The 21,990-nt window shown below is 55.5% G+C and overlaps 7 protein-coding genes across 7 annotated transcripts; 3 read left to right on the forward strand and 4 right to left on the reverse strand.

Annotated features, from left to right (window-relative positions):
* The first annotated feature begins 48 nt into the window (after window positions 1-48).
* ASPACDRAFT_1867366 (gluconeogenesis factor YvcK family protein) lies at window positions 49-1,946 on the forward strand. The gene is made up of 2 exons (XM_020197898.1): window positions 49-389; window positions 458-1,946. The coding sequence occupies exons 1-2, from the start codon at window positions 188-190 to the stop codon at window positions 1,762-1,764; spliced, it is 1,509 nt and encodes a 502-aa protein (XP_020058030.1). The 5' UTR covers window positions 49-187; the 3' UTR covers window positions 1,765-1,946.
* Window positions 1,947-5,965, reverse strand: ASPACDRAFT_1880133 (DNA-directed DNA polymerase gamma MIP1). The gene is made up of 2 exons (XM_020198191.1): window positions 5,671-5,965; window positions 1,947-5,615 (listed from the first exon to the last, which is right to left on the reverse strand). The coding sequence occupies exons 1-2, from the start codon at window positions 5,846-5,848 to the stop codon at window positions 2,338-2,340; spliced, it is 3,456 nt and encodes a 1,151-aa protein (XP_020058031.1). The 5' UTR covers window positions 5,849-5,965; the 3' UTR covers window positions 1,947-2,337.
* Window positions 5,966-7,797: 1,832 nt separating this feature from the next.
* On the forward strand, window positions 7,798-9,749 carry ASPACDRAFT_26380 (putative CorA family metal ion transporter; the record flags this gene model as incomplete). Its single annotated transcript, XM_020199416.1, has 4 exons — window positions 7,798-9,403; window positions 9,455-9,528; window positions 9,584-9,636; window positions 9,692-9,749. 4 exons carry the CDS (start codon window positions 7,798-7,800, stop codon window positions 9,747-9,749), a joined length of 1,791 nt encoding a protein of 596 aa, XP_020058032.1.
* A 79-nt stretch (window positions 9,750-9,828) lies between these two features.
* Window positions 9,829-11,464, reverse strand: ASPACDRAFT_1898864 (uncharacterized protein). Its single transcript, XM_020198742.1, has 2 exons — window positions 11,238-11,464; window positions 9,829-11,161 (listed from the first exon to the last, which is right to left on the reverse strand). Exons 1-2 carry the CDS (start codon window positions 11,408-11,410, stop codon window positions 10,150-10,152), a joined length of 1,185 nt encoding a protein of 394 aa, XP_020058033.1. The 5' UTR covers window positions 11,411-11,464; the 3' UTR covers window positions 9,829-10,149.
* A 307-nt stretch (window positions 11,465-11,771) lies between these two features.
* ASPACDRAFT_116649 (DEAD/DEAH box helicase) lies at window positions 11,772-15,998 on the forward strand. Its single transcript, XM_020196002.1, has one exon. It carries the CDS (start codon window positions 11,843-11,845, stop codon window positions 15,500-15,502), a length of 3,660 nt encoding a protein of 1,219 aa, XP_020058034.1. The 5' UTR covers window positions 11,772-11,842; the 3' UTR covers window positions 15,503-15,998.
* Window positions 15,945-17,459, reverse strand: ASPACDRAFT_41958 (uncharacterized protein; the record flags this gene model as incomplete). Its single annotated transcript, XM_020201009.1, has 3 exons — window positions 15,945-16,075; window positions 16,134-17,174; window positions 17,297-17,459. 3 exons carry the CDS (start codon window positions 17,457-17,459, stop codon window positions 15,945-15,947), a joined length of 1,335 nt encoding a protein of 444 aa, XP_020058035.1.
* Window positions 17,460-18,245: 786 nt separating this feature from the next.
* On the reverse strand, window positions 18,246-21,740 carry ASPACDRAFT_26681 (uncharacterized protein; the record flags this gene model as incomplete). Its single annotated transcript, XM_020199441.1, has 7 exons — window positions 18,246-18,547; window positions 18,604-20,122; window positions 20,208-20,270; window positions 20,866-20,911; window positions 21,303-21,343; window positions 21,446-21,538; window positions 21,615-21,740. The coding sequence occupies 7 exons, from the start codon at window positions 21,738-21,740 to the stop codon at window positions 18,246-18,248; spliced, it is 2,190 nt and encodes a 729-aa protein (XP_020058036.1).
* Between the last annotated feature and the right edge of the window lie 250 nt (window positions 21,741-21,990).

The following is a 21,990-nucleotide window of genomic DNA, read 5'->3' on the forward strand; positions in this document are numbered from 1 at the left end:
CGCACGGATCTCTTGGCAGTAGTAACTGCCAACCCAACCCAGCATCGCCTCGTGATTGCTGTACTAATCATGCTTTCGTGGCTTCTTCGGTAGGAATTATAATGTCGTTTTGAACACGGTTTCAGATCACATACACAATAGCTGAAAGCCACTTGCTCCACACCATCAAATAATAAATCTTGCGCTCATGGCGACGCCCACGGTGCCCAACCGGGGCTTGGTGGTGTTTTCTGGAGGAAGTGCCGCCAACAACTTAGTTGATGTCTTCGACTCGGTGCGCGAGACCAAGGATTGTCCGCTGAGCTATATTATCCCCATCAGCGACAACGGTGGCTCTTCCTCCGAGCTTATTCGGATCTTTGGTGGCCCTGGGATCGGCGATGTACGCAGTCAGTTCGAACCCTCTTCACCCTCCCCTGCCTTTCGTCGTGACTTTTTTCTAACCATCGAAAAACAGGTAGATTAGTCCGTCTGATCCCAGAATCGCCGCCTCACTCAGAGCGCGCGGCGATCAAAACCCTCTTCAACCACCGCCTTCCAGCGGACGCAGTGCAGGCCCACGCCGAATGGCACTCGATCGTGGACGGCACCTCCGAGATCTGGAAGCTGATCACGCCGGCCAAAAAGGAGCTGATCCGCTCCTTCTTCAACCTCCTGAACCTGGAGATCCTCAAGCGCGCGCGACCCCCGTCCTCCACCTTCGACTTCACCTCCGCCAGCGTCGGCAACCTGTTCCTGACGGGCGCGCGCCTGTTCAGCGGCAGCTTCGAAAGCGCCATCTACCTGCTGGGCAGCATCTGCGGGGTGCCCTCGGACCTGGTGCGGGTGATCCCGGCGATCAACTCCAACTTCTCACACCACATCTCCGCGTCGCTGGCGGACGGGACCGTGATCGTGGGCCAGAACAGCATCTCGCATCCCAGCGAGGCGACGGCCCTGCGGCCGGGCTCGCGGCGGCCCAGCCTCCTCCTCGCCGACGGCGGCGAATGCCTGGAGGAGGTGGACGACTCGGGCGCCTTCTCCTACGAGGACGACCACCCGCCGGGCTCGCTGCCCACCCTCCGCAACAAGAACATCTCCTTCAGCAAGTCCGACAACGAGGACCTGCCCTCCCGCATCACCCGCGTCTGGTACATCAACCCCTACGGCCAGGAGATCCGGCCCCCGGCCAACCCGCGCGTCCTTGAGGCCCTGCGCGACGCCCAGGCCATCGTCTACAGCATCGGCTCCCTGTACACCTCGCTGATCCCCTCGCTCATCCTCCGCGGCGTCGGCCACGCCATCGCCACCGGTCCCGCCCGCCACAAGATCCTTATCCTGAACGGCTCCCTCGACCGCGAGACCGGACCCCCCGCCGCGCCCTTCTCGGCCGCCGACTTCGTCGAGGCCATCACCCGCGCCGGCGAGGAGAGCCGCGGCCGCGGCGTGTTGGACGCAAACCAACAACCGCTGAGTGACCAGCCCCTGCCGTACACTGCCTACGTCACCCATGTCCTGCACCTGGAAGGGCCCGGCACCCCCGTGGTGGACAAGTACCGTCTCGCCGCCATGGGGATCGAGACCCTCCGGCTCTACGGGCGCAAGATCACCAGCCCCGGCGCCGACGGGGAGGAGGTCGCCGTGGGGATGAAGTACGACGCGACCGCCTTGATCCAGGCCCTGGAGGTGGTTCTCGGAAGGAAAGGCGACGCCATGCTGCGCGGAGGGGAGAATAATGGCCTGAGTAGGAGGAATACCCTAGACCCCGGGAGGAAGAAGGCGTGAGAGATGGAATGTCTTTGCATCGTATTACCGTTATCGTACAAGAGTAGAGCTTAGCTCCTCAAAGATGATGCTCCTAAATAATCTCATTCATCTGATCATGCTAAGCTTCACTTGCAATCTTATCAAAGACCAAGAACGTAGACGTCAGCACGAGTTCCTTCTACTCATGTATTCTTGCACAGAAACAAGGTCTTATTGATTTTTGATTCTTATTCAAATAGTTCACATCAAAATTACATCGCCCCCAATTAAAACGCCGATGTAAATCCAGCGGATATAAGTCGTCCACATTTGAAAGCAGGCAAAGGGAAAAGAAAAAAACGTCCCGCCAGAATGCAACATCCCCTTTCGACGCCCTTTCCAATGCTTTTTTTGCAATACAAAAGAATTTTCGAGCACACATAATACATGTCAGAAGAAGAGAGTGAGAGAGATAGGATGGGACATGAGGTTGAGGTTGTAGCTTGGGAGTCAGTCTGTCGACCAACAAGAAAGCAAGCTTTATTATATATACAGGAGGAGGACCGAAAAGGGTTGGGGAGGGAAGGGTTGGAGAGTCAAGAAGAGCCATGATCATGCGCGAGCGGAATGTCGGGGTTTCCAGTTCTGACGATTGAAACTGACGTGGGGAGACCTGCTCCCTTGCTGCGAGAAGCCGCTGCCCCGGTAGCCGGGCGTGTAGATGGTCGAGCCGACGTCCATCAGGATGGCCTTTTGGGGCTCCGCTGCTGGAAGTGCGGTGGTGCGGGGGCGGCCGCGGCCCTGGCTGCTGCCGGCGGCGCGGGACTGAGTGGCTGCCGCTGCCGCTGCTGCGGCCATCGCGGTTTTCTCTTTGGTGAGCTCCTTGACGATCTCTCGGAGTTCCGCGTCGTCCTTGGTGATCTGGGCCCGGATGAAGGATGGGTGGTTGGAATCGGGCAGCGCGGACATGACCGTCGGGCGTGGTTTGTAGGCGTATTTCTCGGGGGTCGGGGGGATGCTGGGCTCGATGGAAGGATCCAGACGCGCTTGCTCGCTCTTGTGCAGGAGTTTGACGATGTCTAAGCTTTCGCCGTGCGGGATCTTGTGCGGATGGGATGGGGTTACGCAGTCCATGTCCACCTCTTTTCGGAGGACATGATCGATGTCAACGGCGGAGAAATAGGCGCAAGATTGGGGGAGATCGTGGATCCCAACTTGCTCCGAGAACATAGCACGGGTCCAAACGTTCGCCACTTGTAGCGCGAGGGCCGCACGGTATCTGTCTTCATCTTTGACGAGATATCGGATTTCATCGTGCACGGTGATCGCTAGCCGAGCAGCGATGTTGAAGCGCCGGATGAGATAGTCCATTGCGACGATCAGCAGATGCAGATAATCAACACCGGAGGACTGAATGGCCCAGTTAATCCTTGACGTCATGAAGCTGCCCTTGTTGATAAAGCGCCGCATCAATGCCTCCGTGATACCTGCTCCCAGCGTCGGAGTTCTCGGTCTTTCTTGCTCAGCGAACTCCTCCAGCTTGTTGAACACGAATGACTCGGTGCCACCTCTCCAGAACGGAGTATCACTGATAAGGCGCCGGGTCGTCCGAGTGCCCTTGGTCTCTTTGTACAGCTTACTCGCTACCTCCTGTGTTTCCTTCTCGTTCATCGATGGGTTGAACTGTCTCAGCAGAGTAGCCGCGAACTTCACTCCGGCTCCGTAGATACGTCCATAGTTGAAAACCTTCGCGTCGTTGCGAGAAATGCCCAGAATTGAAGCGGTACGCGAGTGCATATCCGTCCCGGCAGCTTTGGAACCTTCCAGCGTCATGAAGCCGATGGCATTTCCACCGTGAATCTGGAATTGAGCATCTCCAATGAGACTCGCAATCCACAATTCTTGTGAGTCCACGTCGGCACCGACAAAAGAATAGCCAGGTGGAGCTTTGATCATGGCCTTCAGCTCAGAGCCAACGCGGTTGCCTTTCGCATTACTTGCAGTAAGCCAGGTATTTTCAACGGCTCTTCGTGTAATAGTACCCATGGGGATAATCTGGGGAAGAATGAAACCTAGACGAGTCTCATCTGTCTTGGTTGGTTCCACATCTCGCACCTGATCTTGGTAAACCACCAGTTGACTCGTAATGCGGTCACGAGCGCTGATCCAATATGAGCAGGATGCATTCATCTCCAAAGCCTCCTTAGCGAGGGCATACTGGGATGAAAGAGTTCCACGTTCGAAATACTGCATGTAGCCTTTCGCTAAGGGATTCACACATCGTGCTGTGGGCCCGTCTTTATGTGGCAGCTTAAAGTAAGCATGCTTCCGGTCATTTTTGAGCTCGAGGATCTTCTCCTCCGACATGTCACAAATCACCACTGGCTGATTGTCGTACTTCTTCGCATGTTCGCGAGGAACCTTGAAGGTCCATCCGTGCTTGTCAGACCAAGTCAAAGGGTAGCCATCCCACGACAGCTTGAGAAGAATCGGGGCAATTCGCGTCCGGACACTGAGGTTGATGTCTGCATCGATCTTCGGGAAAAGATCTTTATACCACTTAGGCATGCCCGGCTTTTTTTGCCTAGCGGCTGGCCGCGGAGGATCGTTCTTCTTTTTTCCCTTGACCATTTTGATCTCCTGGCCAGACCAGTCCAGCTGCCGTAACCATGGATCATTTGTGTATGTCTCGGGAGAGTCTTTGACTTTTAGAGCTTCGTTGCACAGCTCGACCATTTTCTTTTGGACATCCTCAAGTCGTTGATGGTATGTCGCCTCTGCGTTGACGAGATATTCCTGCCATGTCTGATTGACGGGCAAAATCACCGAGGAGAGATGCCTCAGAGCCCCGAAGCTAACGGGGTGCGGACAGACCTCAAGGAAATTCGGGAAGACCTTCTTGTAGACACGATGGGTGATTGCAACATCTGCTGCACAATAGTCGAGTAATTCCTCCAGCTTCTCCACAATCTCCTCCCTGCTAAGTTCACCAAAGTAGTCTCGTTGTGACTTGTCAATCGTAACATCACAATGAAATTTAGCCACATCTCGAAGCGAGTTCACCGAACTTCTTCCGATCCAGAGTTCCTCCTCCTCTTCGCTGAGCATTTTGTTTTCGAGTAAGGCTGCCAACTCCACAGAGTTGCTCTCATTGGTGATCTTGTCCCGAAGATCTTTATTTTTCTTGTGACGCATCCAGGTTGGTCTCTGTTGTGAACACATCCCGTTGACTGCAACGTGTAGAGACATTGTATCGAGGAAGAAATTGCGAGTCTGGCTCATGTCGTATTCCTCAAGCACGCGAGCTCTATCATAGCCGATGTTATGTCCCACAATGATACGTGACTTTGATGGGTCTCCGAGAGGTACCAGTTGAATCTCATTCTCCGTCTCTCCCAGCAGCCAAGGCGAAATCCACGCATACCAAGCCGTAGGACTAACTGCGCAAGCCATGACCGCAAAAGAATGTACTTTGTACAGTACTTCGGTGTCGAAGGTCAGAATCGATTCGTTGGGTGCATCCACGGCTTCCCAGGAGCCGTCGGAATTATACTTCGTCCACCCGCTGCGGTTCACCCATTTGCGTGGCTTTTCTGGCGAGTTGACAGTGATATATTCCTTCGCAAGCGATAGGTACGGGTCTGAGCAATCCATTCCTAGCTTGAAGAAATGTTCATCTAGCGATTGTCCTTGGAGGGCTGGCATATCGAAGGCAACGGGCTCGGTGGCATCCTGGGATTTTCCGAGCAAATCATGCCTGGATAGATGTTCTTTTGCTAAGGCGACAAGGTTTGGGTCGGGAGGATCTGATTTCGTGGGGAATACTTGAGAATATACATGGTCGCTCAGCTGTTGAACTCCGATCTCGTTAAACCTAGCCAGAGCGGGGACTGCGCCATTAGTACTTAATTTCTGACACATTTATAGATCCGAGCTATGAGTTACCGGAAAGTGAGCCCTGATCCGCGCTCTTCCTATCAGACTCATTGGTGGTTGATTGAGTAGCGAGGTATCTTGATACTTGTAATGTCCCTTTCCGGGGGATGCGAGACGAGCGCAATCTCTGCGAAAAAAAGATAGCTGCATCCCTGCGACAGGGAGCGCAGGGAATACTCCAAAGCATGATGTCAAGCGGATAAAGTAATATAGATCAGTCCATGGTATGACGATTTAAAATGTCGCAGCCGATGCTGCGCAATGAAGAGTGCGACCGAGCTTTGGGGATAATCTTTTGGCTCACAAGGAGGGCCGATCGTCTTTTCTTTCCTATTGGGGGATTTCGGCGTCATGATGAGAAATAGTGGAAGATCGATGTTCCGTGACTGCGACCGCCTTCCTATCAAAGGTAGCAGCCGCTTATCGCCAATCCCGATAAGATCAGTGGCAGCAGATCTTCTCCGCCACGCTTGACTGAGACGATTCAGTCTGCCTTCACTCTCTTGATTTTGTTTTCTAGAAACTAAAGTCTTGATCATGGATATCCGCCGCTACTCCTTAGACTCGTCACCAACAAGCCCAAGCAACCATTCGACGGAATCCCCAGACCCCAAGCGACGCCGCTTAGCCCCTCCATTCCAGCTTGACGGACAGTCAAGCGAGGCGGCATCTATCGATCTGACCGAGACCGAAGAGGTGTCGGAAGTCTCGAAAACACAGGCGAAGCAGCGTGCAGATGCTATCCTTGCACAACAATCGCTTGAAAATAACGCAGAATCAACCTTTGCCGCTTACAAGTGCCCCGTGTGTATGGACACTCCTGTGGATGCTACCAGTACTGTGTGCGGTATGGCCTTGGATTTCAGTTTCAACACCAGGTTGGCGGGGGAGAAAGTTTACGGTTTAAGCTAACTTTGTACAGGACATCTTTTTTGTCACAAATGCATCACCGATACACTAAAGTTCAGCGAAGAACGATCAGACTCTACCAGTAAATCGCCGAAAGGCACTTGCCCGGTGTGCCGAAAGCCTTTGTCACGAAACGACGTCGCAGGCCCGAAGCGACATTTAATACCTTTGCAGATAAAGCTGCTGCGGCGTAAGAGAAACACAGGGAACACTTCGGCTGCATGAGAGAGCTTTTGCCCGGCGAGTGACCAGGGCGGAGTATGAAACTCCCGGCATGTTCTCAGGGCGGAGTATCAAAACGCGCAGACCTTGCGATCTCGCCACCGAACTTGATAATGAAAACTATCTGACGACTACCGACGTTGCTACGTTACGACATGTCATGGTGCAGTGAGCAGGAACTGCCGTGGCTATACACAGTAGCGGCGACCATAGCCTTCTTGGCACCAAAGGAGCCCAGGTTAGGGCGATCGGAGCCTCTCTCACAGCAAGCATACAATGATGATCTCGCTACATTTCGCTGTTGCAACGAAACCTACAAATGGGGTTTGAGCTTTCGCAATCTCGTCGAGTGTGCAAGACGCTCAGGCAGCGTCCTTAAAGATGAGCACTATGATTCTGACCCACACAATGCGAGAGAGGCCCCTCGTTAGACCATCGAGGAGACGGGAATCGCATTCGAACTCTTCGTTGTTTTTTAGCGGGCTGGCGAGTGGTGGAACATTACAGCAAAGAAAGAAGCCAAGAAATATGCTCACTGTAGCCAAGAGAAATTGCATGAACCTTGCAAGGTTTAAATCTTTAATTAGTTGACGTTGACGAACTACGCTTCCTTAAATATTCTCCTCAGTCTTCTTCTTACCTATCAAGTCCCAACTGACTTCACTGTAATACTGAGTGTTTAAATTATGCCTGAAGAATGTATCGTCCGCGGAATGGTATGACCGAGTCGACGTCATTTCCCCGCGGTGATGCGGCATCCCCTTTACGGGCGGCATCTTTCGTGCAAATGCCCCGTGCACCTGCCGCACACCATCACTACAAATCCTACAAATCTCCGAGATTTCCAGGCTTTGAAGGATTCCGACAACCATCATCTCAGGCTGATCAACTTATGGCATACTCTGTTCTCCGTGTCTCAAATTTACCGTGGATGTTCAATCCATGTTCAATGCAGAACTTCTCCACTGACCCAAGCCCACGCAGCCAGGCCGTAATCTGGATGCCATGAGTGTCCATTCCTTTGACCATGCGCAGACCGCAGAATTACCATCAACCTCTCACCAGGTAGAAGACATCGAAGCCAATCCACGCCCTCAGGATCCACCCATCTCGCCGACCACGCGGGCGCCCCCGTCTCCGGACGCGTTTACCACGGCTGCGAGACTCAACTCGCGGGACACTGCCAGGATTCGCAGGCGGCGTTCGACCACCGCGCGCTCATACTACCGCGAAGATGGCCCCCATGACCAGAACTGGCAGCCTGGCGAGGAGCCGGGCATTGATCCAAATCAACCGCTGCCGGCCTACAATGCCGAGTGGATGGCTGCAACTGCCGCCGACCTGTACAAACGTTGCGAAATCTCCGTCGTGGACTTTTCGCAACATGAGATGCGCCAATATATCCTCGATAACGACACTCTAGAAGCTTTCCTTGCGCGCGAGAGGGAGCCCTGGGTGCAATGTCGGTGGATCAACGTGAACGGGCTGAGCTGGGATGTGATCCGAATTCTCGGAAACCACAAATGCCTGCATCGGCTTGCAATCGAGGATCTGATCAACGAGACTAACCGCACAAAGGTCGACTGGTACTCTGATCATGCGTATATCGTTCTCAAGTTGCAGAAGTTGATCAAGCTCAAAGATGATGATGAGGATAGTGATTCGGATGATAGCAGCGATGGCGGACACGGCCCATGGACGAACGATCGCAAGAGCTCCACGGCCAGCACAATTTCACTGAAACGGCCCACTAAACGCACGTTGATCCTGGAGGCTTTGAAGGATATCTTTAGACCCAAGTCATCTGATCGCGATGGTACTGGAAGACGCACGTCCAGTGGGCTAGGCAAGGCTGCTTCCAAAGCGTCTGGTCTGAGTGACCTGGACAATGAACTCCCACCACGCAGCATTCAGCGGCTTCGTGGCGGCCCGAACGAAGAGCGGATTGCCTTCATGGAACGTCACGCCATCCTGGCCGCGAAACGGCTGTGTGTTATTCTCGAACAGGTGTCTATCTTCCTTCACTCAGACAACACTGTAACGTCGTTCTTCGAGAACAGTGCAGACGATATCGAAGCCCCGATCGTGAGGCGACTGAGCTCCCCGGAGACAATTTTACGCCAGTCGTGCGACGCGAGTATGATTGTGCAGGCGATACTAGACGCTATCATTGACCTTGCCATACCTGTGACGACCGCCTATCAGGATGCCATAGGTGACCTGGAACTGGAGGTTCTGACCGACCCTGACGTTGATCAGTCTAAGAGTCTCTACGTCCTCACGTCCGAGATTGCTATTCTGCGGAACTTCATGCAGCCCATCGCCACGATAATCAACGCACTGCGAGACCACCGTTCGGAACCTATTCATACTCCTGGCCTAGGAGCGTTCAAGAACATTGGTACGAGTAGCCCTGCAGGCGACGGGACACCATTCATCGGGACCGCCACGCCAAATCTGAAAAGCCTAGGTGGTTCGAGCGTATCGATTAGTCCTCTATGCCATACCTATCTGGGTGATGCACTGGATCACTGTATCACGATTGTCGAAGGCTACGACCAAATGCGAAGGGCTGCCGATAACATGATCGATCTGATTTTCAACACCATCGGTGAGTTTGAACACACGACGTGAGGTTTGAGCGCGAGCTAATATTTTGCAGGTGCATATCAGAATGAGAGCATGAAGCAACTCACACTGGTGACGTGTTTCTACCTTCCTCTGACTTTTTTGACGGTATGTTGGAGCAAGTGGCTGCCACGAGATTTTCTTTACTGATCCCATCCTGTAGGGCTACTTTGGAATGAACTTTGATGACTTCTCTGGCATTCATCACAGCGATTCGTGCGTTCATCCAGTCCAAAAACCCCCTGACCTCGACACTAACGTCAACCCCTAGATATTTCTGGATGATCGCCGTTCCGTTCGTTTTTGCGACCACCATGTTTCTGATGTAAGATTGTCTCTTCCCTGATCTCCCCAAAAGCAATACTAATGGCTTCTCCAGGCGCGACAAACTCCAGCGCTACGTGGTGTTGCTCGCGCAGAAACGACTCATCACCAGCTCCAGAAAGAGGCGACAGAGGAAGAAGGCCACGGAAAAAACCTGACCCCGTGGCATTAGAGTTAAATTCTTCCATTTTGTTGCTCGGATACCCATAGTGCAGTGCAACTAGAATAACTACGTTGCAAAGATTCCTTCCTTGTATAAATGAACCCCAGGTGTTACATAGCATGACCCAACATCATCAAGCTCACACGATCACATGCGGGGCAGTAAATGGTGCAAGTCAAAACAATAATAGTACATATATTACATAGACTAGTCAGGACCTGACACACGGCTGCGCGATCCCATTACAAAGCCTTGCGCTTGAAAGCCCAGTAGGCCTTCCAGGGCAACGTCCAATCCGAGCGCAGCAGCTCCGGGCGGAAGATGTCGAAGTCGAAACTCTCGAGCCGGGCCAACCACAGCCGCGTGGGGATGGCCGGCATCAGGACGCCGAACGCGCGGTTCACCTCCTCCAAGGGCGTCTCGGCGCGCTGCTGCTGGTTCTGGTCCGGGGATGGCTCATACGTATGGCCCTCCTCGCCCTCGTGCTCGAACTCGTGGCCCACATCCTGGCCGGCGCGGAGATTGCTCAACATCTGCTGCGCGGTGATGAGGTGGTCGTTCGCCCGCGTCGCGACAGTGAAAACCGCGTCGCGCAGGCCCGGCGCCTCCGCCCCCTGCCGGAACACGTCCTCCTCCCGTAACCCGGCCTGAGCCATCACATCCAGCGGCAGCATCACGGCGCCCTGCTTGTTGTTATACTGCCCGACTCCGGCACCAGGGTTCTGCTGTTGCTGCTGTTGCTGCTGCTGCGGAAACGCGACGAGCGGCAAGCCGCGCAGCACGGCGGCGATGCCGACGGCCTTACCGACGTGGGAGGCCAGATGGTCGGCGGTGACGGAGGTCATGGGCAGCGCGGACAGGGTCAGGTAGGAGAGGGTGGAGTAGGTGTTCTCGGCGTAGGCCTCGAGCGCGGCGAGAGTCGGGTACGGGTCGTTGGTGAGGGTCTGCTCGCGCGCGTTGATCAGCCGGGTCAGCCAGCCTTTGCTGATGCGCGCGGCGCCGCCGGTGCGGGTGTGCAGGTCCTCGATCGCCGCAGCCAGCAGGATCGCGATCGGCTCTTTCGGTGGGCGGCCCGCCAGCGTCTTGGTCACGGCGTCGCGCCAGTACTGTAGCCGCATCAGGCCGATCGTGTGCGACGAGGTTGTGTCCGGGATCAGCGAGAGGGAGACGTTGAGGGCGCGCAGCGCGAAGTACATCGGCCGCGCATGCTGCGGGATGAAGGTGTGCAGGAGGTAGGCCGGGCTATCGTATTTTCTGTTGATTGTGATGAGAAGGTGCTTGTTAGAGGAGAGCCAGGCTGGGAAGCGGAAGGAGAAGGAGCTTTTCGTACTGTAGGAGGTTTGAGCAGTAGGCTTGAGCAGCTTGGACTTCGGCTTCCGCTGCGGGTGATCGACCCTGGAAGTGGCGCTTTTGAGGGCGTTGTGATCGCGTGCGAGCCAGAGACCGGCGGCATATCTGCTCGCTTGTGCGACATGGCCGGATGAATTTGTTGGAGAGAGACATTTCTAGCTAGGACGGTGCGGGTGGGTGGAGGAGGGTGGGGATTTTTGGTTAGATGTAGTTATTGCGGAGGTCGTCTATCGCTGCCGTGGCACATTGCATATATGTGACTGTTCCTTCGCAGGCGTGGTCAGTTCGAAGTCCAATTAAAAGCCGACAGAAATAGATAGCATCACCTACACGTCAATTGAGGCTCATTGTCAGTTCTTCTGGTAAGGCGAATCTCGTTCTGTCCGAGATTAAGCTTAAGCTGAAGCAAGCCGATTTAGTCCAAATTTTATTGGGCGAAGCGGGTGGAACACGAAATGACGTCGGGCCGACCTGCAAATCGCGTCTCGGCGCGTCTCATTCTTTCTGCTTAAGTGGATTATCTGCCCCAGGCACTTTGGAATCCACCTTCAATAGCAACACTCAGGGGGGGATGATAGATGCAGGATGCATTTTCAGGATGCCGATGGACGACCTTTGAAGAAGCGACGGTTTTTCGCCGACGATGAGGACATTTCGACTCCTCACTCAGCCAGCGATGGTCTCACTGCTGCGGTTTCTGAAGTACCGGCTTCGACCCTGTTGAAGGGCTCTAACGAGGAATTCGTTGCTCAAGACATCCAAGATGCTACCCTGACCTCGTCGCACTCACCTGTGGGCTTAGCAAACCACAGCACGGTCCCTCATCAAGAGGCTTCTCCCGCGAAGCACGACTCGCCACCATCCCATCTGGGGGCAGAAATCTCAGAGCAACAGAACGCAGACGACGGATTTGATACGGCCACCTTCCTTGCCATAGTTGGACAAGACGTCCCTGAACACACCCTCATCAAGATTCGCAAAGCAGCCGGTGGTGACCTCGAACGGGCCGTGAACATCTTCTTCGACGGATCCTGGAAAAGCCCTCCGACTGCCACCCTGAGCCAGACCACACTCCTACCCCGCGAGCGAACCCTTCCCGCGCAACCATCTCCTCCCACCACCCGTCCACCGCCGGTCTCCTCGAACGGGACACCCGTCACAGATCAAGCCAGTTCACGAGTGGCGTCACAGCCGCAGCTGAGATACATCGGCGCATTCGGCGTCGGGGCGTGGGCTACGAGGAGTGGCGTGGGGCTCGTCAAGCATGGAGACCATGTCAACATCGAGCGCGCGCGGTCCCAACCCGTTGCAAAACGGGGTCGCACGGGCAAAATGATCAGCAACCAGAAGGGCGATGTTCTCACACGGTTCACGACGGAATCCGGCCAGGAGATCGGGCGCCTGCCTCGGGAAACGGCCGAATGGGTATCGACTCTGATCGACCAAAAGGTTTGCAAGCTCGAGGGGGTCTGCGTCTTCGCGCCGGACAGGATCCGCGTGAACGACACGATTTATCTGCAGCTGTGGTGTTATCTGCGCATCGAAGCGTTTCAGCCTCAGATTCTCGATGACACCACTGACGACAACAGGTCGACTACTATATTCGAGGAGAAGGAAAGCGTCGCAGAGAAGAAACTGCGACTCCGTCAGGTGGCGCTGGTGAAGCTCTTCGATGAGATCGGTCTCCAGCCGACTTCCATCAACGATATGACCAGGAAGCATAAAAAAGAGGGATTGCTGCGTGCAGCAGAGATGGCCGATCAGTATGACCGGGTCAAGAAAGAGAATCAGTCGAACAACGACTCGTCGGAAGAGGAAGAAACCCCGGAGCTGGAAGAAGATCAGCTTGACACGCTGTATAAGAAGGCTCAGTCGTTCGACTTCAGTATGCCAGAAGCGCATCCTCCGTCCACGTTTACGATGGATCTGCGGAAGTATCAGCGACAAGCACTGTACTGGATGCTGGCGAAGGAAAAGAACAAGGAGTCCGCAAGGGAAGAGTCTCTGCATCCTCTGTGGGAACAATATTCTTGGCCGACGAAAGATGTGGATGACAAGGAGTTGCCTGCGGTGGAAGGAGTGGACCATTTCTACGTCAATCCGTACTCTGGGATGCTGACCCTCGAATTTCCCAAGCAGGAGCAACATTGTCTCGGTGGGATCTTGGCTGATGAGATGGGTCTGGGTAAGACCATCGAGATGCTAAGTCTGGTCCATGCTCATAGGAATGAGCCACAGAGTTCTGGTGGCTTGGTGAGGCTTCCACAGGCCTCTGCTGGCAGGGTTTTTGCCCCTTATACGACCCTAGTCATTGCACCAACATCACTGCTTGCGCAGTGGGAGAGTGAATCATTGAAAGCTTCTCAGCCCGGGTCGATGAAGGTCCTGATGTACTATGGGACGGAAAAGAATGTTAACCTCCGAGATTTGTGTGCTGCAGGCAATGCCGCTGCGCCCAACGTGATCATCACGAGTTACGGAGTCGTACTCGCAGAGCACCGTCACCATACGTCCACCGTCCTGTCTCAAATGGGCTCGGGCGGCTTGTTCTCTCTGGACTTCTTTCGGATCATCATCGACGAAGCTCATATGATCAAGAATCGTCAGTCCAAATCCGCAAAGGCATGCTACGACCTGAGCGCAACTCATCGATGGGTCCTCACCGGCACACCGATCGTCAACCGGTTGGAGGATCTGTTCAGTCTGGTGCGGTTCCTGAAGGTCGAGCCCTGGAACAACTTCTCCTTCTGGAAAACATTCATCACCGTGCCATTCGAGTCGAAAGACTACGTGCGCGCTTTGAATGTCGTACAAACAGTGCTTGAGCCGCTGGTCCTCCGTCGGACCAAGACCATGAAGACACCTGAGGGTGAGCCCCTGGTACCACTGCCACGGAGAACGATTCAGATCGAAGAGGTCGAGCTTCCCGAGCAAGAGCGTGAGATCTACGACCTAATCTACACCCGCGCTAAGCAGACCTTCAACAGCAATGTTGAAGCCGGCACCCTACTGAAGTCGTACTCGACAATTTTCGCACAGATTCTCCGTCTCCGTCAGACATGTTGTCACCCCATCCTCACGCGGAACAAGTCGATCGTGGCCGACGAGGAAGACGCCGCCGCCGCCGCCGATGGAGCCAGTGATCTCAAGGACGACATGGACCTACAAGAGCTAATCGACCGCTTCAAAGCCACCACCGAAGCAGCAGGCACCGAGCAGGCCCAAGACTCTCAAGCCAAATTCACCTCGCACGCACTGCGACAGATCCAAACCGAGTCCAGCGGGGAGTGTCCGATCTGCTCTGAAGAGCCCATGATCGACCCCGCCGTGACAGCATGCTGGCACAGTGCGTGCAAGAAATGTCTCGAAGACTATATCCGCCACCAGACGGACAAAGGCGTACCACCGCGTTGCTTCTCCTGCCGCGCGCCGGTCACCTCCAAAGACATCTTCGAGGTAATTCGGCACCAGTCCCAGTCGCAGTCCCCGGTGCCCACGCCCACGACCGAGGAAACAGATCTATACAACAGCACGCCACCGCTTAGCTCGCAAGCACCGCCACCACCACCGCGCATCTCCCTCCGCCGCATCAACCCTCTTTCCCCTTCCGCACACACCTCCGCCAAGATCCACTCCCTCCTCAACCACATCACGCGCCTCCCCGCCAACAACAAAGCGGTCGTCTTCTCCCAGTTCACCAGTTTCCTGGATCTCATCTCCCCGCAACTGACGCGGGCCGGGATCCCGCACGTGCGGTTGGACGGCACGATGCCGCAGAAAGCCCGGGCCGAGACCCTGGCGCAGTTCAACCAGACCGAAACGTTTCTGTCTGAGGAAGACGACGTCGCGGACGAGGCGGACATTTTTCTCGACAGCGCCAAACCCCGGCGAAACTCCAGACCCTCGACATCATCCACCCCCAACCCCCGCGTCCTCCTGATCAGCCTCCGCGCCGGCGGCGTGGGCCTCAACCTCACCGTCGCCAACCACGTGTTCATGATGGACCCGTGGTGGAGCTTCGCGATCGAGGCGCAGGCGATCGACCGCGTGCACCGCATGGGCCAGCTGCGGGACGTCTCGGTGACGCGGTTCGTGGTCAAGGACTCGATTGAGGGCCGGATGCTGCGGGTGCAGGAGCGGAAGATGAACATCGCGGGGTCGTTGGGCTTGCGGGTCGGCGGGGATGGGTCCGAGGATGAGAAGAAGAAGGAGCGGATTGAGGAGTTGCGGTTGTTGTTTGAGTAGATTGGCGTAAGTGCCTGGGCACGTGAGTGCCCCGGTGCTGGTGCTGGTGCTGGTGCTGGTGCTGGCGCTGGAGCCTAGGTACCGGTGCTGGTGCTTGGGGGAGATGAAGTGGAGGAACAGTAGGGTAGGGGTTGAACATGATACCATTGCATTTTCGGGCTTGTTGGATAGGATAGGTGTAGAACTAATGTCACTATGCATACTTCAATGAGCTTATTCATACTCATAGGCTGATTCAACTTCTCGCCATTCGACTAACAACAAAAAATAAATGTAACCTGCATCCCATTCCACAAGCATAAGTTACCCCATACTAGTACAAATAAATCCAGACCCAGACGCCCGAAATCCCAAACCCATCATATACATTCGAGTAAGCAGTAGCAGGACATGATATCATACGCGGCCCCCATCTCCATCTTCACCAACCTCAAACTCCCATTTACTTCCCATGATGCAACACCTTCCCAACTTTCTCCTTCAAATGCGCCATCTTGCCCTGACCATGGCCCTTCCCGTGCTTCTCGGCCTCGTCCGCTGCTCCGGTTCCACCTCCAGCTGCAGCACCAGCATCTATACACAAGTCAGTAACCCACACTCCCAGTCATCCAATCCCCAGAAAGATACGCACCAGACTTAGCAGGACCCCCCTTCGACCCCAGCCGCTTCTCGAACTCGAACGGCTCGCGCGGCGCCGGGGTGTGCGGGCCCTTGAGCGCCTCCTCGCTGATTTTGGTATTGCCGCGGGGGAGTGTGTCGGTCTCTGCCTCGTGTTGGTGTTCAGTAGGGGAAGTAGTAGCAGTCAAGTCGCGGGCTTCCTTGGTCTCGTTGGTGGGGCCGACGGATTCGGTGTCTGATGCTGCTGCACCTGCTGCGCTGGTGGGTTTTGTGGCTGTGGGTGTGGATTTGGAGGTGGTGGGTTTGAGCTGCTGCTGCTGCTGCTGCTGCTGCTGCTGGGGTTGAGATGCGGAGGAGGTGGTGGTGGTGGTGGGCTTCGCCTTAGATGAACTATAAGCCTTATCGTCGGCGGAGATACTGGAGTCGGGGATGGTCGCGGGCGTGTCTCGGGTCTGGAGGGCGCCGGTGCCGGTGCTGCCGCCGGCTGTAGCTGCTGCAGTACCAGTGGAAGACGATTTCTGCTCAGGCCCCATGCCCTCCGGGGCAGGGAGTCCCCTATTCTCCTGCAGGATCTCATCCTTCGTCTTCTCCTTCTCCTTCTCCTTCTCCCGGATAGCGAGCGTTGCTCCAGCGGCAGCGGCAGCTCCAGACCCCCCGGCCATCTTCTCACCCCTCGAAGCTGCGATACTCTGAGATGAAACAGGCAAACTGCCCCTCTGCTCCGACACCCCACCCGTACTCGACACCTGCGTCTTGCCCAGCCCCACCCCCGATGCAGCCAACTGCTTCACGCCATGCGACCCGCTGCTCGGCGCGCCGGCCGCCTCGGCAGCAGCCGTGGGCGCGGCGGCGGTCAACGGGTCGGGGGTCTCCATCTTTTGGGTCTGTCGCTGCTGCAGGGGCTCGTCGACGATGACACTCTTCAACGCCACGTCGGCGTTGCTGGGCGACTTGGGGTTCTTGGCGTGGTCTTGGACGGAGGCCCCCGTGACGGACACGAGGGGCTCGGGGATCACGGCGGTATTGGCTTCTGTGTGGGGGGCGCCGGGTTGTTCTTCTTCTGTTAGTTCTTGCGTGTATTGAGCCCCCGGGGGAGGGGAGGTGAGGGTGAGTTTGGGAGAGGGGATGCGGTGTGCGGATTTCCTGCCGTGTCTAGTCAAGTCGGACTGGACTCACCATCACGGTTCCCGCCATCGTACGGATCAGTCGCTGTGCCCTTCCCCTGGATTCCAGACAAGGGCTCGTCGCCGTGCGGTTGGAGCTGTTGCTGTTCGCCGGGTTGGAACTCGTTCCAGAGGGCGGTGGTGGCGTTTTTGAAGGTGCGGTTCAGAGTCTCCATTTTGGGTACGCTTCTTTCTAGATGGGAGTGGAATTCATGTAAGTCGGATTGATGTTGCACGAGAGCTGAGAAGTGTCTGTGTGTGATGCTTTGTGCGACCTAAGTGAAGTATCAGAATGGCGGTAGGTACTCAGTATAAAGAACAGTAGCTGAAAGTGGAACCACCACCTCTTAAATCTCAGCTCAGTCAAATCCGGGGGGGGTTTAACATCCGACCACCCAATCCAGCACCGCTCCAGGTTGGTACGTCAGTGGCTCGGTGACAGCTGGGTGGCCAGTTAACTTCACTTGGTCTACTTCGTATCGCAGATCATCGGCCGCGATGTCATCACTTCTCTCTGACGTCATCCGATGTCCTTCTCACGTGGCGAGGTGAACCGTGGCCAACTGGTCAATATCCGGACAATCAACCCAGAAATTGGAGATAAGGTGGAGGACGACAAAGTCAATTGCGAAAGAAAATTTAAGGTATGAGTATAACTGCGGGCGAAGAATGTGTCATCTCATCCACATTCTTTGCTCATGTGGAAGCTACTTTTGGGGTAACACCCAGCCAGATCAACCGCCAACCGCCCCCCCCCCAGTCAAAACAGGAAAACAGCCCGAACTAACCCGCACGATGCAATTAAAACACCTTGATTGATTATCAAGGAAGCGAATCAACATGCAAATTAAAAAAAAAAGCCTGCGTTGCTGCAAGGACTCGATCCACTCGGCCACTCTAATGGTCGTGGCGAATTCCGTCGCAAGTCCGCCGATAGTTTCGATCTGATATACACGCTGGGATCATGTCGGTTTGCCCGCGTCCCCTGCGCTCTTAGCTTCGGGGTTCAAAGGGTTCTTCGGATTATAGCCAACGCTCTTGACAATTCCCAGACCCTTGGTTTTCCCCTCACGGAAAAGCACCCGATCTCCCGGGGCGAGGAACTCGGGGCGCTGGACAAACCGGAATGCAACCAACGCACGGTCTCCAGTCCGAATGAATGGACGATCAATGTCGATGACGGAACAGGTCTGACTCACGGCGCCTACGTGCAGCATCGCCTGATAGCGTGGCTTGATGGTCGTGGCGTGGGAGAGGATAAGCACTGCATCACATCAGTACGGGCACAGCTCGACAAAAAGATGTAGACACCCAACATACCTTCTGCAACGAATTCCCGGTAGACCTTAGGGGCCTGGTCCAATTTCTTGAGAACAACCATGCCCTTGCGGACCTCCTTTCTCCGAACGCGCTTCAGAGCGAACGAGCCAGACTGGCCGGCGAAGCAAGCATTCACCGGGATCCGTTTGCGCTCAATGGACTTGATCGTCGTCGTAGTGAACTGACCAAGCGAGTCGGGCCCGACCAGTACGGTGTCACCCGCATGAATCACCCCGGACTTGGCCACCCCAGACACGACCGTACCCACGTGGGGAACCGAGAAGGTGTCGTTGATCAAGAGCTCGAACGGAGCATCAACATTGTAGTGACCCCGGTGGGGAAGAATGTTCAAGAAGGTCCGGACGAGGTCGAGGTTCTCTCCAGTCACGTTGGACACCTGGAAGATAGGACATATCCGCTGGCTGACAAACTGCGTCGCCGTGTTAATGGTCTCCTCCATGTCCTTGATGAACACTGGAATCTTGCGCGCGCCCGGCGACTTCAGGATCTTGCTGAGCTGGGACAGCGTCTCCTGGAGAATCTGGGGCGGGCAGATATCGATCTTGGTGACGATGACCATGACCGGCACGTTGAGAGCCAGAGCGATGCCCAGATGCTCTTTGCTCATACCGATCAGCCCGTTGTTCGCGGCGACCATCAGAAGACAGTAGTTGGGGCTGCTGCTCAGCATGCCAAAGACCGTCGTCCGCAGGTACCGCTCGTGGCCCGCCAGGTCGGAGAAGCCAATCACTTTCGCGGAGCGCTTCCCGATCTCCTCCCACGAGAGCTTGCGGCCCTGGGAGCTGCTGACGATATCGCCGCGACTATCGAACCCCATGATCTCCATGCCTACGGAGCTGGTCCGGCCACTCTCGATCTCATGCTTGTGGCGGAACAGGTTGAGCCGGGCCTTGCCGCGCCCATCGTCCAGGTTCCCCTTCACGAGGACCCCGAGCATGGTACTCTTGCCGGCATCGACGTTGCCCACCACCGCCACGCGGATCTCCGCCATCTCCTCCACGGTACCCGCCGGCTGCCGGATCAGGAGTTTCCCCCACGAACCCTTGATCCGCTCGTTCTTGACGCGCGACTCCTCGGGCCCGCCGACGTTGTAGGTGACCAAGACCCGGCAGTGCGCGGGGAGCGTGTCCGCGGCCTCGCGCAGGCGCCGGATGGCCGTGTGCCACTGCGCCAGGTCGAACTGCATCGACTCGCCGCCGTCCTCGAGGCCCAGGTCGAAGAGCGTCTCGCCGTGGCCCTCGTCAATCCGGGACTGCAGCAGGCTCGCCAGCACCTGCAGGTCGTCGTCGGGCTGCTCGCCGGTGCCGAGGAGGACCTCCTTCAGCTTGACGGTCTTGGGCGTGTCGCTCAATGCCAGCTGGTCGAGGATGTCCAGCTCGGCGTGGTCCTCGTGGATGCGAGACACGCTGGCCGTTTCATATCCACTGTCGCTGGGCACAGGCGGGGCCGAGCGCTGGGCCTGCTGCTTCTCGGCGTATTCGGCGAACTCGCTGAGCGCCTGCGCATGAGACCGGGTTTAGTGTGAGACAGACGAAAAAGCAGGGGGCTGGGGAATTGCGCGGAAAACTGCACAAACAACGCACGATTTCGCCTCTCCGTCGCTCCTCCAGGGTGAGTTTCGGTCCCGTCGGTGGCATGGTTGTAGGCTTTCCCTTTTTTGTGTTTCGTCGCCGGAATAAAGATAAGAACGGTATGTTGGGAAGAATGGATCAAATACGTGTGTGTCTATCTGTAGCTAAAATGCGAATTGTTTCGGTCGGATGGAACGGACAAGGTTCGCCTCTGGCGCACTCAAACACCTATTCGGGTGATCATAATTCCCATCTGAATAGCTAGGTGGAAGAGCGTCGAAGGACTGGGCCAGTAGTTATCGAGTGAATGATAAGGATGACCGATGGGAAGAGGACACGATAGGAAGAATAGGGTGTTTGATGGAAGCTAGGTAGATTGAGAGAGGTGAAGGGGAAAGAGGGTGATGGAGATGGACGGGAGACCCGGGGAAAGCTTTATCGATAATCGGCCACCGACGGAGTGCGAGTCATCGCGCCGCCTCGTGCGGCTGTCTTGACTCATCCCCCACTCTCATACTCATACCTGACTGCAGTCGAGTCATAAGAATAGAGAAGAAATCATTAGAAGCATTCCAGCTGACGGGTGCATGTGTACATATGGATTCTTTTGCATTCAGCACAATTACCACATATCATTACTTAAGTTGCATGCCAGGGTAGATGCCAGAACTTGTCCTCCTGAATAGTGGCTGCGGCTGCTGCTGCATGGCATGATGCTATTCATCCCGTCCTGCCCCGTCCTGATCTGAAACACGACCTTTTCCCACCTCTACCATCTGCCCAGAATATACGTGTATAGTTCATTGGTTGCAATTAGAGTTATACGTCTGGGAACCCTGTAGCATCGCCTGGTAGTTCGTGGTCTCATACTGATCCGTGGCCGACATGGGGTAGCAGCGAGAAGATGTATACGCTGCATGGCCTTCCAAGCGCCCTCCGATCAAATCCATTGGTCCTTTTGTCTTTGCACTCGGAAAATTCATGTCATCATGCTTGAGGGGAGATCAGAACAACCGAGTCGCCTATGGGCAGGAACGTTAGTCGAAACGTCGCGCGCAAAAACTGTGTAGCCGACGTCATCGGGGAGAGAATGAGAGAGAATGGAACGCACCTCGAACGAAAAGCATTTCCTCCTGCTTCTTGATCGTCTAGATTTGAAAAAGGGAGGACGTGTGTTAGCCTGCAATAGCAACAATAAGGCCAGCAGCGACACCGTGTCGGGCCCTGCAGGCAGTGGGGAGTGGACGTACTCGGATCGTCTCTTGTTCGTTCTCGTCCTCCTCGACCACGTAGATGGTCTCCTCCACATCACCCAGGACTAGGTTGCAGTGGCTATCGTAGGCCTATCGCAAGCGCGGAATTAATACCAGTTAGTCGCCTCGAATTGACCTTGCTAGGCACAATACGGGGAGGACCTACATGAAGACGGCCCTTGAGCTCACGGTCACCGCGCAACTTCACAAAGACAATCTCATCGAGCGACAGGCGCACCAGGTCGAGGGGTTCGGACACCGACGAAGTGCCCGCATCCTCAGTGTCGGCCATTTCAAGGGAGGAGGTGGAGGAGGGATTGGGGGCGGGAGGATTGCGAAAGAGGGGAGGGGGCAGGGGAGCGGAGAGGGAGAGACGAAATGAGTGAACGCAAGCTAAAGGTCGGGAGGCGTCCAGTCAAGATTCAAGCAATCAATGAAAGAGCTGCAGCAGGGGGGGGGAGAGATGGATTGGGCGACTGTGCGACTGTCAAAGTGTCACCCGCGGGAACATGAATGAACGTTGACTGGATGGATGGATGTTT

The sequence above is a fragment of the Aspergillus aculeatus genome (genome assembly GCF_001890905.1).
Source record: "Aspergillus aculeatus ATCC 16872 unplaced genomic scaffold ASPACscaffold_5, whole genome shotgun sequence".
In the NCBI taxonomy this organism is placed as follows: Eukaryota; Fungi; Ascomycota; class Eurotiomycetes; order Eurotiales; family Aspergillaceae; genus Aspergillus; species Aspergillus aculeatus.

Bases quoted from the DNA above. Each gene is read 5' to 3' on its own strand.
- ASPACDRAFT_1898864 (XM_020198742.1), bottom strand. From the start codon at position 11,410: ATGTCTCTCTCCAACAAATTCATCCGGCCATGTCGCACAAGCGAGCAG. The intron at 11,162-11,237 runs GTACGAAAAGCT...CACAATCAACAG, and splicing joins TACTGCTCAAACCTCCTACA to AAAATACGATAGCCCGGCCT.
- ASPACDRAFT_116649 (XM_020196002.1), top strand. From the start codon at position 11,843: ATGCATTTTCAGGATGCCGATGGACGACCTTTGAAGAAGCGACGGTTT.
- ASPACDRAFT_1867366 (XM_020197898.1), top strand. From the start codon at position 188: ATGGCGACGCCCACGGTGCCCAACCGGGGCTTGGTGGTGTTTTCTGGA. The intron at 390-457 runs GTCAGTTCGAAC...ATCGAAAAACAG, and splicing joins TGGGATCGGCGATGTACGCA to GTAGATTAGTCCGTCTGATC.
- ASPACDRAFT_1880133 (XM_020198191.1), bottom strand. From the start codon at position 5,848: ATGCTTTGGAGTATTCCCTGCGCTCCCTGTCGCAGGGATGCAGCTATC. The intron at 5,616-5,670 runs GTAACTCATAGC...CTAATGGCGCAG, and splicing joins GGATCAGGGCTCACTTTCCG to TCCCCGCTCTGGCTAGGTTT.